The sequence below is a fragment of the Botrytis byssoidea genome (assembly GCF_014898295.1).
Source record: "Botrytis byssoidea strain MUCL 94 chromosome Unknown BBYS_010, whole genome shotgun sequence".
Lineage (NCBI taxonomy): Eukaryota > Fungi > Ascomycota > Leotiomycetes > Helotiales > Sclerotiniaceae > Botrytis > Botrytis byssoidea.
Window position 1 is genome coordinate 1,051,755 of NW_024065851.1, and position 14,380 is coordinate 1,066,134.

At 43.9% G+C, this 14,380-nt stretch overlaps 6 protein-coding genes across 6 annotated transcripts; 3 read left to right on the forward strand and 3 right to left on the reverse strand.

Moving 5' to 3' along the window:
- Positions 1-2,724: 2,724 nt before the first annotated feature.
- EAE97_005916 (uncharacterized protein) lies at positions 2,725-4,318 on the forward strand (the record flags this gene model as incomplete). Its single annotated transcript, XM_038876429.1, has 2 exons — positions 2,725-2,731; positions 2,793-4,318. The coding sequence occupies 2 exons, from the start codon at positions 2,725-2,727 to the stop codon at positions 4,316-4,318; spliced, it is 1,533 nt and encodes a 510-aa protein (XP_038732905.1).
- Positions 4,319-5,009: 691 nt separating this feature from the next.
- On the reverse strand, positions 5,010-6,498 carry EAE97_005917 (uncharacterized protein; the record flags this gene model as incomplete). The annotated part of the gene is made up of 4 exons (XM_038876430.1): positions 5,010-5,476; positions 5,531-5,791; positions 5,887-6,250; positions 6,352-6,498. The coding sequence occupies 4 exons, from the start codon at positions 6,496-6,498 to the stop codon at positions 5,010-5,012; spliced, it is 1,239 nt and encodes a 412-aa protein (XP_038732906.1).
- Positions 6,499-7,464: 966 nt separating this feature from the next.
- EAE97_005918 (uncharacterized protein) lies at positions 7,465-9,137 on the reverse strand (the record flags this gene model as incomplete). The annotated part of the gene is made up of 8 exons (XM_038876431.1): positions 7,465-7,824; positions 7,872-8,028; positions 8,075-8,190; positions 8,246-8,369; positions 8,421-8,670; positions 8,720-8,834; positions 8,883-8,981; positions 9,036-9,137. 8 exons carry the CDS (start codon positions 9,135-9,137, stop codon positions 7,465-7,467), a joined length of 1,323 nt encoding a protein of 440 aa, XP_038732907.1.
- Positions 9,138-9,233: 96 nt separating this feature from the next.
- On the reverse strand, positions 9,234-9,632 carry EAE97_005919 (uncharacterized protein; the record flags this gene model as incomplete). Its single annotated transcript, XM_038876432.1, has 2 exons — positions 9,234-9,394; positions 9,446-9,632. 2 exons carry the CDS (start codon positions 9,630-9,632, stop codon positions 9,234-9,236), a joined length of 348 nt encoding a protein of 115 aa, XP_038732908.1.
- Positions 9,633-10,220: 588 nt separating this feature from the next.
- On the forward strand, positions 10,221-11,866 carry EAE97_005920 (uncharacterized protein; the record flags this gene model as incomplete). The annotated part of the gene is made up of 3 exons (XM_038876433.1): positions 10,221-10,355; positions 10,405-11,329; positions 11,394-11,866. 3 exons carry the CDS (start codon positions 10,221-10,223, stop codon positions 11,864-11,866), a joined length of 1,533 nt encoding a protein of 510 aa, XP_038732909.1.
- Positions 11,867-13,575: 1,709 nt separating this feature from the next.
- On the forward strand, positions 13,576-14,378 carry EAE97_005921 (uncharacterized protein; the record flags this gene model as incomplete). The annotated part of the gene is made up of 2 exons (XM_038876434.1): positions 13,576-14,052; positions 14,166-14,378. The coding sequence occupies exons 1-2, from the start codon at positions 13,807-13,809 to the stop codon at positions 14,376-14,378; spliced, it is 459 nt and encodes a 152-aa protein (XP_038732910.1). The 5' UTR covers positions 13,576-13,806.
- Between the last annotated feature and the right edge of the window lie 2 nt (positions 14,379-14,380).

The window sequence follows — 14,380 nt, forward strand, 5'->3', positions numbered from 1 at the left end:
TGTAAATATTGGAGTAAACCTGAAAAAGGACCGATTCCCCGCACCTCCGCAAACTGCAGATCAACCCTCTAGTTATATGCTTCAATTGCTATTCGTACAATCCACATGAAGCGTTGAGGGGTATCTTTGCATTCCTTTCGCGAGATGCTTATCATGTCGCTTGACAATATGCGACCTTCAATCCGTCATGTCGATTAGACCACTAGGCTTATCAATGCTGATAGTGCTTTAACAACAACACACACATTTTTCACTAAAATAGATTGAGTTGCCCACTCTGATTAACGAGAAGTGCCACGCAAAGTATCGAAACTGAGTCAAGGAATCCAACTTCTAGTTCCCCCTGGTAAAAGAAGGACTCTGGTGTGAACCGTCTAGCCGGCGGATTTTGAAATTCGCAGGGAAGAAGACAGTATCAACATGTCCCATACGAGTGCAAGCCATCGTGCACTTCGTGCATCAAGCTTATGCATGAGCTCTCATCCTACTCTACTGGAGTCACCAATCTCCATGCGGGGCAGCAATTCCATCTTCCATCTCCCCACTCTCACTAAATCTAAACTGGAGACTCCAGAATCCAGCAACTTCGCCAATGTGGGAAATTGTTAAGATTCCACGTGATGGTGGATCATACGCTGACGCGTACCCGCTTTAACAATTTAGAGCCCGTTACCATAGATGGAAAGTTGTCAGCGTTGCGATTCCAACAGGATGTCTAATCCGAACACCTATCGGGCCTTCTATTGCGCTTGTTGACTCAAATTATGGAAATCGAGGTTGGTTTATCGATCCATTGGAATTTTATGAGAGCTTCGTAAGCTAAGGTGAGCGGGTATCGGCACAAACACGGGGTCTCCATTTGGGGTTCAGTAAGGTTGACAGTCGGCTAAACATCGGTTATCGCTCTTATTCCTAGGAAATGGGAGGTTTTCAAACTGTCCAGTGCCGTTTCGACACCCGAGTCGGCTTTAGCAAGGAGTTTGGCTTACAGAGAGAGGGTTATGAAAAAACATTCTTTCGATGTAAGGATAGTAATCGATTTGGTGATGTTTACTGGTGCATGTCTCCTGTCTCCTCCAATAATGCGTGGCTATCGGGTGATTATGAACGTTGGTTAGTTCGTATGACTGTTAGACTGTGAAGATGCTCGGATATCGATCCTAGAATCCCGCTATTTGTCGGGACCGAAAAGAAAAAAAATATTGAAGCAAATTCAGAATTTTATGCTCATTTTTCATCATCTTTATCGTAATGAATTCAGTATCCAATGATAAGATGCTGGTGAAACGGTCTCTTGCGGGAACTGAAATTGTCCGATTAACAAGATTCTTGAGAGCGTAAAGAGCTGGAACTGATGTGAGCCCCTTTGGTTTCCAGAAACTCTCCTCGTCAGCATTCTATAAATGTCCCCACCACAGTGGACCCACAGGCACTTGGGGAAATAGAATTATCAAACATGCAAAAGGATATTCTTACCATATACGAAGTAGAGATTCAGTTTCTTGATGTTTAAAGTCATGTTGGGGTTTCCCCAGTCGACGAACCTCGGGGTCGAACAGTTACTCCATCTGGAGAGAAAGGGCCGAATAGCTATGGAGTCTATCTTACCCGCCGCCCGCGGAGTGTTGTTAGCGGTCGAGGAGAAGTAATGAGTGCGGCGCTTAGCGGAGTTGTAAACATTGCCTTGTTCGTTGCCGACATGTTAGTATTAGCTATGGAAGTCTTTGAGTATCAACGAGAAACTTATTGACGATCGCGCTTATTTGTCTGATGTCGTTGAAGGCCAAGAATCCAAGCAAAGCTTGACATATTCGCATGACGAGCAGCGCCCCAGTCGACGGGTAGCTTGTAGAACCAGCCTGATGGTTGATAGGCTAAGGCTTTGGAGCCCTATTAATCGCACTGTGGCACTATAATCCTTGCGTCAAGTTTGTTCCATAGCCTTGGCACATGATGCAGTGGTAGAATCCTAGCCGAGACTTATCATTCTTCGGGGTGGCGCGCGCGAGTTTCTAATTCAGAAACAAAAGAATAGTCTAAAATTGGGGAAATGAGAGAGGACCCAACTTCTGGTCTGATGGGAATGCAAGAATTTAGGATATCCAAGAGTGGCTTAAGCTCCAGATTGTTTATTGTCAAATGACAACCCAAGCTACTGGTAACGAATCCTGGGGAGGAAGTAGAAAAAAATGAAAGAATGGGGATCGTCGTATGACATTCAGGCTTCCCCGAATCCTCCACGAGTTCTATCCATACGTTGATAACCAAAGAGTTGGGAATTAACGCGTGTCACACCTTCCCAGAGCGTCCACTTCGAAGTGGAGAGCGTCTTTTCCTGAAAGACTACTCTTGAGTTTATCTGTTATTTGGTGTTCTCGAGTCTAAGCTTGATCGGGAATCCCCGCGGGAAAGGCTTTACCCTTGAAAATCCGTAGAAAGTTGGAAATACGGAGTATATATAGGAAGTTATCTTCTTCTTTGTCTTCTTTTCACAGACTGTCTTCATTTCATCTTCATCGGGCTCCGCTTCCCCTCATCTCACTTCTCCAATTGCGCTCTCGTTTCATTTTTACGCCGACGACAATGGCCATCAAGGCGTAAAAGGGGGCTCCGAGCCAGTCGCTCGTTGCTCGACAGAATGCAGCCAAAGCTCATGGTCTCATGGGCATGCTCAAGAATCCTTATGTGTTCTTGACATGTTTATTCGCATAATTGGGTTGTATGATGTATGGTTAGTACAAGCATGTCCATTCCTTATGACTAGCGAGCACTGGCTAACATTCGAATAACAGGTTACGACCAAGGAGTCATGTCCCCAATCCTGGTTATGGAAAACTTCGAGAACGAATTCCCAACTCTCACTTCGCCGACACTTCAAGGATGGCTCGTTGCTTCCCTTGAGCTTGGTGCCTGGTTCGGTGCTCTTTTCAACGGATACCTCGCAGATAAAATCTCAAAAAAATACAGTATGATGGTTGCCGTTCTCATTTTCACACTCGGTACTGGTCTCCAAACTGGTGCTCAGAACCCATCATACTTTTTCGCAGGTCGTATCATCGGCGGTGTGGGTATTGGTATGTCCTCCATGGTGATTCCATTATACCAAGCAGAAATTGCCCCTCCAGAACTTAGAGGATCTTTGGTGTCACTTCAACAACTTTCCATTACCATCGGAACTACCATTGCTTTCTGGCTCGACTTTGGATTCTCCTTCTCTGGTGGAAATAAGTGCAAGCCAGAGGGTATTGCAGACCCATATCTCGCTGATGGCGCATTGCAATTGATTCCAGCATGGACTCTTTTCATTGGAATGTTCTTCTTCCCATTCTCTCCTAGATGGTTGATGTTGAAGCATCGCGAAGAAGAGGCTATTGCATCTCTCTGCAAACTCAGACGTCTTGACGCCAATGATTCATTATTGCGAGCCGAATTCCTCGAAATTAAGGCCGCTGTCATGTTCGATGAGGAAACCCAAGCGAAGCAAATTGGCGCTGGTGGAATGATGGCCCCGTGGAAAGCATTATTCGTTCCTCATGTATTCAAAAGAATATTCTTAGGATGTGCTATGATGGTGTTCCAACAATTTACTGGTATCAACGCTGTCTTGTACTATGCCCCTCAAATTTTCGCCAGTTTTGGTTTCTCTAGCACTACCACTACTCTTCTCGCTACTGGGGTCACTGGTATCTTGCAAGTTCTCTTCACTTTACCAGCTGTTTTGTACCTTGATAAATTCGGTCGCAAGACTTTCCTCATTGCTGGTGCCATTGGTATGTGTATCTGCCACATCGTTGTCGCTGCCGTCGAAGGTGTTTACGAAGATCAATGGAACCTCAATGAAGGCCTTGCTGTTACACAAGGATGGGTCGCCATTGTGTTCATTTGGCTATTTGCAGTCAACCTCGCCTATTCTTGGGGACCTGTCACTTGGGTTCTTGCTCAAGAAATCTTCCCAGCCAGTGTCAGATCCCGTGGTGTCTCCCTTGTCGCATCTACCAACTGGATGTTCAACTTTATCATCGGCTTGACCACCAAAGACATGCTTGACTCCATGGAATATGGTATATACATCTTCTTTGCTGTATTCAGTGCCGGAGGTGGTTTCTTCATCTGGAAATTCTTCCCTGAAACTAAGGACAAGACATTGGAGGAACTCGATGTGTACTTCGGCGGTAGCATTGACAGTATTGCAGCTGCAGATAAAGCAAGAATGCAAAGCATCAACGAGAGACTTGGTCTTGCTAATGCCGGGCGACCCAAAGATATCAAGTTGAACAACGACGAGAAAATTGCTACAACTACTCACCAAGAATTGTAAACAAAGAAATGGTGTAAGGTGACGTGGGTTGTGTGGGGTCTTGGATCATACATAATTCTGATTTATTTTACTTGAGATATCAATGATTAGCATTTATAATGAAACGATGGAACGAATTTCGATTGAAGAAAAATCTCTCCCTATCCTTTGCTCATCAATTTGTAGATCTTCCTACGTGATGTCTCCAAATGTTTGCTCTTTGGGCTATCCGCCCCGGCTCTCAACTCTTTGCCAAGAAAAGATTTTTATGCGTACGAGACTACTTCAAATGATCTTTATTCGATTGTTGGAAGCTACTATCCACTTCGGAATCAGTGAGCCGTATGATACCCAAGGTGTTTGAACAAGTCGTGAATTCATCCAGATCTGTTTGATTCCATTGAGTCTCACTCTTTGCTAGCCTCTTTTGATATCATCTCGTTACATTACGGCAATCACAATAGACCAAGAGAGAGCAGCCGATTGAAGTCATATCGGCATTGCCACGAAGAAAAGTGTGCGTAGCAGGAATCCAACTTTGTCAGGTCTTGTTAAAAAGTAATGACGGATGATCTTCTCGATTGGGTTCTATAAAGCTCGCGAGTAGATATGTAAGCTACTTCCTAAAATCAATACAATAAGAACGTGCAAATTCATCTTGTACTAATATTCTGTCTTGAACAGTCCGAATACACATGAGAGTAAGGAGAAGTCACCAATCTTTCTCTTCCACTTTCGCAACTACCCTCGCTGGTACAAGTGGAGACCACTCCTGCTTGTGCATATCCTTGAAAAGCAATCCGCCAAAACAAGTGTACGCAACAGTACCAACCTCATCTGCAGGATATCCTGCTTCACTAGCGTGTATCACCATTGTGTTCTCTTTCTCATTTTTGTGGGATACTATTGCATCTCCAGGTTCTGGAACATATATCTTATAATCGTCGATTGGCTCTGCTCTCAGAGTCTGACTCAGCGTGAAGGCCTCTCTGCAAATCCGTAACATTATTATATTGCTTGATTCAGTATCTTGTTTTTTCAACACAGGCTTTAAGAAGTCTTCAAAAGCTGACGCAATAGCAGCTATCCTCCTCTCTGAATCTCTCTTTCGAAAGCACTTTCCACACCTGTAGGTTAATTTCCTCCAATTATGGAAGTCAAGACTTTCGTAAACATCACCTGCAAAGTCATTAGCAAGGATCCTTTTTACATTTGACACTATATGGTAATCACCTGCAGAAGCATCCCGGATCTTCTTTTCAAATGTTGTAAGTCCAGCTTCCATCTTTTCTCCCTCGTCTTCATCATCAAGACCAAATACTGGCTGAAACAATATCTCGTCGTTGATAAATTGGAAGATAGCCCTTCCGAGATGTAGTATTCGTTCCAGCGAACCTGATTTGTTATCGATAGCACATCTCAAGAATTTGTCTCTTGATTTCTCCTGGCTATTAAGCTCCATCTTCAGCTCTTCTACCAATTCCAGGTCAAAGACTAAGTTTTGCATCAAATATACTAAGTTCTTATAATCTGGTCCCCACATCCACATTGGCCCATTGATCTCAATCTTGTTGTATCTGTTGACCCACCGACGCCACATGTCAGGATCCTTTTCCGCCCTTTCGACTCTTTTCTTTGCAGTTCTATATTCTGATTCTTGAGTTCCTCAAGTTGGGTCTCTAGTTTTTGCACATTCTGAGGATATTGATGAGCTTGTGCTTGATAGTCATTACACTGAGCTTGAAGGTTCTCAATCTCGGCTGTCAATTTTTCGATGTCTGTTTTGGCTTGAGCAAGTTTCAATTCTGCTTCGAATTGGCCGCTTTTCACGGGTGTAATCACTTGGCGGCCGAAAACTTTGAGTTCTTCTGATATCTTCTGGTAATTGCTCTCAAGGTCTTTGTATCGTTTTTGGGACTCATCCTTTTCGTTTTCGAGAGCATCTGCTTCGGGCTGCAGAATAATGTTCATTAGTAATGGAAAAGAAAATGCAATATTGAAGCCACAATTCGAAGGTTTCGAAACGAGTCATGCATGACTGGGATTGAACTTACTGGAACTTCACCACGTTGAGATAGCATTTTCTCAAGCTCAATTTGAATCTGCTCGAGCATCTTACCCACCAGTTCTACAGCTTGTTGAACAGATCTTCCACCCTGAACATCTTGGCTGTCTCTGGGCGCTGGAACTTCGGTATTCATTTTGAATACTGTAATTACACCTTCTGGAGATTGGTTGAATTATATCTTCCTTGAGCTTACGGTGCAGATTTTGAGGACACGAGCGTTGCGATCTGACTACCTTCGCTAATTTTGTACTCATGAAAGGGACTTCCATATCATTCATTATCAAAGAACTAGAGACTATTCTCTTTGTCAGTCTTGATATCATGCCAACCATTCACTTATCACAGGGCTTACTCTTTTCCGTTTTCAGTTTTCAGGGTCGGATCTTGTAAGTATCAAGTCTCTCAAAAATCTTTGTACATACGATGTTTGTTCGATCGACATCCATCACATCAATTATCCAATCTTGAGATCTGCCTAACCAAAGACAACCTCTCACATACCCAAATGATCTTATTCTTCATTAAAATTCGATTCTTACTTTGAGTTATCAAAGCTGTGCTTTGGAACAAATTTCATGGAATTTCAGGGAAGATAAATATTGTTTGGTATGTGTGAGATTTTCCTCGACTGTGATGATAGTGAATAGAGGTATAATATGAAAGGCTAGAAGTCATGGTATGAGATGGTGCACCACACACTGCTCGAAGAAATTAGTTTCCAATTGGTGGCTTGGCCTTCACTTTGATCTTTCGAATCGTATGCCAAGGTCAGATGCATCAAACAATAGTGAGAGCATGGATTTGGAGAACAACGAGAATCTCAAATCAATCTCACACTTTCAGTATCTCTTCAAGCATCTGAAATATTTGTGCAATGATTAATCATGAATCAAACAATCCGCAAATATATTCTCAAAGACTTCAAATAATATTTGAATTAATCAGACTATTTGTAAAGTCGAGGAGCGTTTCATGAGCCCTCCAAAAATATGGCAGCAAGTACCGCGCGCAGTCTTCCGTATCAGCAATTTATTCCTGCAAGAAAACACCACCAAGTGAAACCCCAAATCAAGACCTCGAGTATTCTCCTACATCAATTTCAATCATATTTGGCCTCAACACTACCCATTTCCTCGCCGTTGTACTCAAGTGAAAACATCATGATGGCAGAGTTGATTGTCACGACCAAATCGAAATGGACGTCCCAGCATTGGTCCCCAAACCTCTCGATTTTCTTCCTGATTGTCGTCCGATCTACGCCCCTCAGATCGACTTTCAGGCTACAATTCACCGCTACCGTCGGACCAGGGCGGACAGGCGCATCGACTAATTCGCAATGGTGAAGGGTTTCCTTGAACATAATAGTCTCATCCGATAACTTGTGGAGAACTCGATAAAACGAAAATTTTATCTTTTGTGGTCGTTGAAGATCTTCTCCGCGCTCTATGTACCAAGTCATCTATTTATGCAAGTAATCAATCAAATCCAGAAGGTATTGTGTCTTACACCGGATGTCTTCCACTTTCCGTACGCATTCATAAGCTTGGGATAGCCGATATCTTCTACGTCATCATAGGTACGGTGGGCTGAGACGCCATAGTGCCGTGTCGTCTGTGCTGAGACTACCATGACCTTTTGAGGAAGGTGCGTGAGAACAGCACCCCTTATATTGAATTAGCAGCTTTCTTTTTTGCATTCAGAGAACTAACTTGACAATTGCAGACCAAGCATCATGCGGCTGGATAACTTGGATAGCCGGATGGTCTAGAACTAGTTGAGATTTGAGGTACTTCGAAGAACCAAAACCTCCTACGAGTAAAATTGCCTAAAAACGGTTATTTTACGTCTCAAGAAACTATGAGATGAGATGTATTTATTACCTTTATTTTTTCCGCCTTGGGATGATTCTCCGATAGTCTCTTTTTCATGACCTCCTGCACCTGCTCGTGGACTTTGACCTTGATGTCTGCAATTATAGGGTCGAATATCTCTTTCAACTCAGCACTGATAATGCATCAGCTCGATTCAGATGTGCTAGTTAAAGAAAAGCCTTACCTCTTCATAATCCAGCAGTTATTTTCAAGCCCCTTCGGTTGGTCGTCTTTGAGCTTTGCACCTAGGAAGTGCAAATAGTTTGCTCGATCACCAAGACCAAGGAAATCTCGTTTGACAGAAGTCTCGAATTGCTCCCAGGCAAACCTGAAACACCTAGAATTCATCGGATCATTAAACTGAGCTTCCCCCACTAGTTCTTTGACTTTTTCTTGGAACCTGTTGTTCAGATTCAATGAGCCTGCCATGCAGCCTTGGAATCATTCAGCTCAATACTTCAGCTAGCCAAGAACGGAACATACCTGTATCAGGCACGAGCTCTTTCAACTCCAGCCTAGGGTCTAATTGAACGATTTCATATGATATGAGATCCACGGTGCCACCGCCAGCATCGCAAATCACGAATGCGTCACCATTCTAGTAGAGTTGTTAGTCGGGTCTCAACAAAAAAGACGGTAACCATACAGCCAGCCCCCTCTCTTTGAATTCTGTTAGTGCGTACAACGAAGCCGCTTCGGGCTCTTTGACGAGAGTCACTGGATAAAAACCAGCCTTCCGAGCCGCCTATATGTGGAATATCAGTCAGCCTAGCATTGCATGTCCAGAGGAGATACACGCCTGCAAAGTTAAGTCTTTTGCCTTATCCGACCACACAGCGGGGACGGAAAGAACAAAATGTTTTCTACACCCCTGGATGTATTCAAAAGGCCAAAGATCCATTATTATCTCCATAACGTATTCGTAAATGATTCGAATGAAATCAGCAGCTACGTCAACGGATGGCTTGCCCAAGCGCTCGAGGTTGCTCTTCAAAATTCACGCCAGAACATAGGATGGTATTGCCTGTGTAGGGTCGAGTAGTAGCTTGATCCCGCGTATCATACGACCGTGATGGGCTTGAGATCCCCAGGTAAAGCTTCCACCACTTCCATTGTAGCTTAGAATTGTGGGGATCTTTGGTTGTTTCTCAGTAAGCCCTTTGCGTGTGGTTAGAACCTTCAAAAGCAGCACTACATTAGAAGTCTTACCTGGCAAGATATCAACACCTACAACCCGAGGGTTCTCGTCATCAAGAAATGCATACGCGGCGCCGGTAAAAGTTGTTCCGAAATCGATTGCAATGACGATTTGGTCATCAGATTCATACATGAATTGGTCGCTATGGTGTGGAATAACCCCACCAGCTGGCTTATCAAGTTTAATTCTGTTGTCCATGGCGATCAGTGCTGCAGGGAAATTGTGGCCCTGAGATTTTGATTTGAAGATAAGCAGTCTACTGCTTTTCATGTGAAGACAGATCATTTCATGCTGTGATGAAGCCTCTGTTTATGAATGTCGTGTCCAAGATAATTTTTTTTGTTCGTGTTTCAGTACAGACTGGAACTTACCAAAGTTGGTTCAGCCAGGAACATAACCGAATCTTCCAAACTTCCAAATCACACCAATCCTTTCATCACGAAGTTTCTGTGTCGCAACTCACTCTTTGTGCGGGCGCTGGATGAAGTGGTGCGGCTTCCAGCTGAATCTACAATTGCCAAGAAATCCGATGAAACATCTAGAAACAGGGTCTCGCCTTCTTTCTCGTTTCTGCGCATAATATTGAAAGATAGAACAGCGAAGTTACGATACTATGTCGGAGTTCTGCGCTGTGCTCTTAGCTTGCAAGTAAATTTTACAAAACTAGTTCTACAAAACTCAGATTCATATTGCATTCGCAGAAGCATATGTTCAGCACCAACGACAAACCCCAGCAGTCACAGAACCACAGCCAGGCAATCGAAAACTCTAAATACAAACCCGATGATGGAAAATGTTGAATCTCCACTTCCTGTTGGCAATCTACAGTTGTACGTCGGAAGACAAATCGAAGAAGCTAAAGAATATGATGGGGCTAGGAGGCGGCCTTGTTGTTTCCGCCGATTGTATGATAGATTTATCGTAGGTAAGCGACTTAACCACTGTCCCAGTTCAACACTAATAGTTGTAGTCGAAGGAGGAAATAGGGAAGACGGCCCCCTTTCAAAAGACCAACGACCTTACTAAGCTTGCTACTGAGCATAATCTTTCGACACAGGGAATCCACAATGCGATCCAAGAACGAGAGCAAGCAAGAAACCAGAGACAAACTTCCTCGTTACCGCTTGAAGATGTCACTCGCGAGAACAACGAATTGAACATCAAGTACGAGAAGCTACAGCATGATATCAGCATCTGCTTCCGCCAGAAAAAACCATGCGAAGTGGCTGTTAAGAATGCTTTCAAAGATTTAGACAGCAGGAACAACTTGCTTAAAACACGCAATGACGAGCTACGAAAGCTTGGGCGCAAATACAAGACAGTGGTTATGGACAAGGAACTTCGGGATGAAAAGTTTCAAGAACTGTCCGAAAACTTCGAAACACAAGAGAGGGAGAATCTCACCCTACGCGACGAACTCACAAAACTTCAAAGCCAAACCACCCAACGGGACTCTGCTTTTGCAATCTTAAGACAGGAGCTTGAAATGTCTCAGAAGGAGACCAAATATTATCAACAACAATCGAGGACGTTCCGAAGAATCATTCAAAGTACGAATATTCCAATGGAAATAAACGAATTAGACGTAGGCCTGGATTTCAAGTGGCTGCGTGACGAAATCCATCACATCATCTGTAGCTATTATAGCATGGAAAAAGGCTATCCAGTACCTGGAAATTCGACCTCGCAAAATGCCGAAACCCATCTTTACAATCTTTTCAATCTTGTTCCAGATCAATTTGAACGAGAGATTGGGGTGAGGGCATTCATGTTTGGTCAACTGGATGAGTTCCTATTGTTTAAAGAACTTTTTGGAATTGAAGATCTGGACGAGAGTTTGGGTATTGAACAGGGGCTGCGCAATTTTGAGGTTATGTTCAAGCAAAATCACCCAGGTATTTTGCACTCACCACCCACCTTCTATTTGAACAAACACCTTATTGATACTTACACTTCTAGATCGGCACGGCGAGCTTGCCGCATGGAGGACCGCTACGGTGGAATGTGCTAGATTCCTCAGACCAGCCAGCCCGAGTCACCCACCAGACCTCTGCAAACACGTCGCTGGAGAATTAATGCGGCTATTGAACCCTCTAGGTACATATCCTCAAGAGAAAACAGATCAGCTCATGGCTCGCTGGCAAGAACTTTGTATGATGGCTTTGAAGCTTACCATGAAGCTGAGAAACTACAAAGATGTGTACCGCTGCGAGATGCCTGCACTGGGAGACATTGTGAAAGATGATGACATGGATATAGAATATAGAGTGCATACGGAAAACTGCAAGAAGTATGCCGAGTTAAACAGCTGGCCTATTGCGTATGTTCTTTCGGGTGAATGGGTGAGGTACTCTGCAGAGGAGCCGGAGAAAAAAGTGAGTTTGGTGAAGCCATGGGGAGTGGTATATGCTCATCCAGGCGAGAGTGAATGAGGTCTTCTCTGAGATTTGGAGTCTGCTGAAATGGCCTTAAATGTTCCTGGCCAGAAACAATGGTTGGCGAGGGCGGTAGGCGCATTGAAAAGGATAGCCGTTGCATATGACATCGTGCGGTACAGACCGCTCACATATCAAGGTCATCGAGCTCAAGGACCACTTTGTAAATTCAGAGGTTCTCTTCTGCGCAATGGGTCATCATATATTATCTATTCACCATCCTTTGTGGCATGTATCTGGTGAAGGAGAGATGTTGACGTGTGATATCATGAATGTCAGCCTACTTTGCTTCTCACAATGCCTGGCGTCCCTTCACAAAAATCATGTCAATTCTCATGCCATGGTGTTGCGCTCGTCTCATGAACCTAGCCCAAAAACGCGCTTTTTTGATTAAGGATTGAGTAGAAGCTCGCGGCATTAATGCCGACTTACTTGATTTTTCTTTCCAGGCCGCAACATTCCACCCGTGGCGCAATGTAATATATATTGGTTGCTGGAAATCCATCCTCATACGGCGCACACAATCTTCGATGCGGCATGTTGCCAGAGTGGTTAATGGGTAAGACTTGAATGTAAATTTCGGTTATCTTATGGTTTCGGCCTCGTAGGTTCAAATCCTGCACATGTCGTGAATAACATTTTGCCATTTCTTTTGGCTCCCAGACTTGCAATGATCTGAAAGAAATTCTTTTAATGAATTCGTGGCTGGTAGCTGGGCAGTGATTCTGAGTGGAGAGAACGGTGTGCGCAGCCCCGCAGATAATAGCGGACTGGTGGAGTGCTTAACGCCGTGATATCACATTTTCAACGCCGAAAAGGTACTGAGTGTTGGCACCACATTCATTTTGATGCGGGCGTTAAAGCATTCTAAATGTTGTCCCATTTCCACGTCATGGCTGGTGTCTTGTTTTGACGCAGATTTTTCTCTGATTGAATCTACTCAGGTGGCTCAGATCGTTGCATTGCATGATTTTGATGAAGGTGGATAGAACTGGATTTGGACCAGCACGCAGGAGGTATTGGCCACCGTGTGTTTGTGTCTTTTCTTCTTTTTCCCCCTTAGAGCAGAACTGTCGCTTCACGTCAGGATGCTGTTGGCTGGTGTCGCGGGTTAGTTGATGGCTGCAGGAAGTCCGGAGTAATGCATCACAAGTTCATCGTCTCGTGACGACTTCGTGGATTTTATTGAGGGAGGAAAGGAGAACGATGAGGACACCGCATGTCGAATAAGAATAATAAACCGGGGACACTGTTCGTTCTCTTGGAATATTCCCAAACTTTGAAGCTCAGCGAAGGTTACATTGATATGTAGCAATGCGACGAGCCACTTAACAACAATGCCCGACATTGCTGTCGAATCCATGTCTTTATCGTGATCTTCCATGGTTCAGTAGAAGTCGACCTATTGAGACGACAGCAAGCACATTGGCTATCACGAACATGTGCAAGATAACGAGGTAAATTCGTGCCTTCAATCAATATTGAATGTCGAGTAGATTTTGGTTGAGACGGACGTCTTGACTGGAAACGAGAAACAAGATTAGAAAAAGAAAAGAAAGCATGAATACATCATATACGTATATATATTCATGTACAGCAATAGACGTTGTTTTATTTTGAGTAGATGTAGCTTTTAATTGAGTAGATATAATATAATTTTGATTAAGTTGACGTCGTTATGGATTCAATTATTCAATATTTGCAGTGGGTGGTGAGGTGATGAATTATCAAACATGATAGGCATTACTGATAGCGTTGAGGAAATCGGATCTCGCGAACTTTAATTTCCAAACAAAACAACCTTATTAACCTACAACCCATTCCATTCCATCACTCGTCAACCCCTCAACCCCTCAACCCCTCGACTTTACCACAATCTCTCGACGTCGCACTATCCCTCGACGATAACCCGCAATCCTTTTCAAAACACCATCATCATGGCCGATACCGAAATGGATGTCGATGCGCCTTCATCACCACAGGAGCAACGAAATGACACCAAGAATGCCTCTATGACAACTCATTCAAATGCGACAGCTGTGCGATCTATCGAAGGCTGGATCATCATCGTTACCAATGTACATGAAGAAGCTAGTGAGGAGGACTTGAATGACAAATTCGCAGACTTTGGAGAGATCAAGAATCTTCATTTGAACCTCGATAGAAGAACTGGATACGTCAAGGTGAGCTCATACCATTACGTCTTTGGCATGGAAGCTCTCCGATCAATTTAGCATTATCGCCTTGGGATTTATAAGACAATTTCGGACAGCTAACACAAAATGTCTGCAACTAGGGTTACGCATTGATCGAATACCCAACATTGGACGAGGCAAGGGCCGCTATTGATGGTGCGCATAATACCAAGTTGCTGGAACAGACTGTCGAGGTGGACTTTGCATTTGTTAGACCGCCACCAGGAGGAAAGGGTAGAGGAGGTCGGGCACCTGCCAAAGGTAGAGCAAGAAGCCGATCACGTAGTCCCAGTGGTAGAGAAGGGGGCGATTGAAT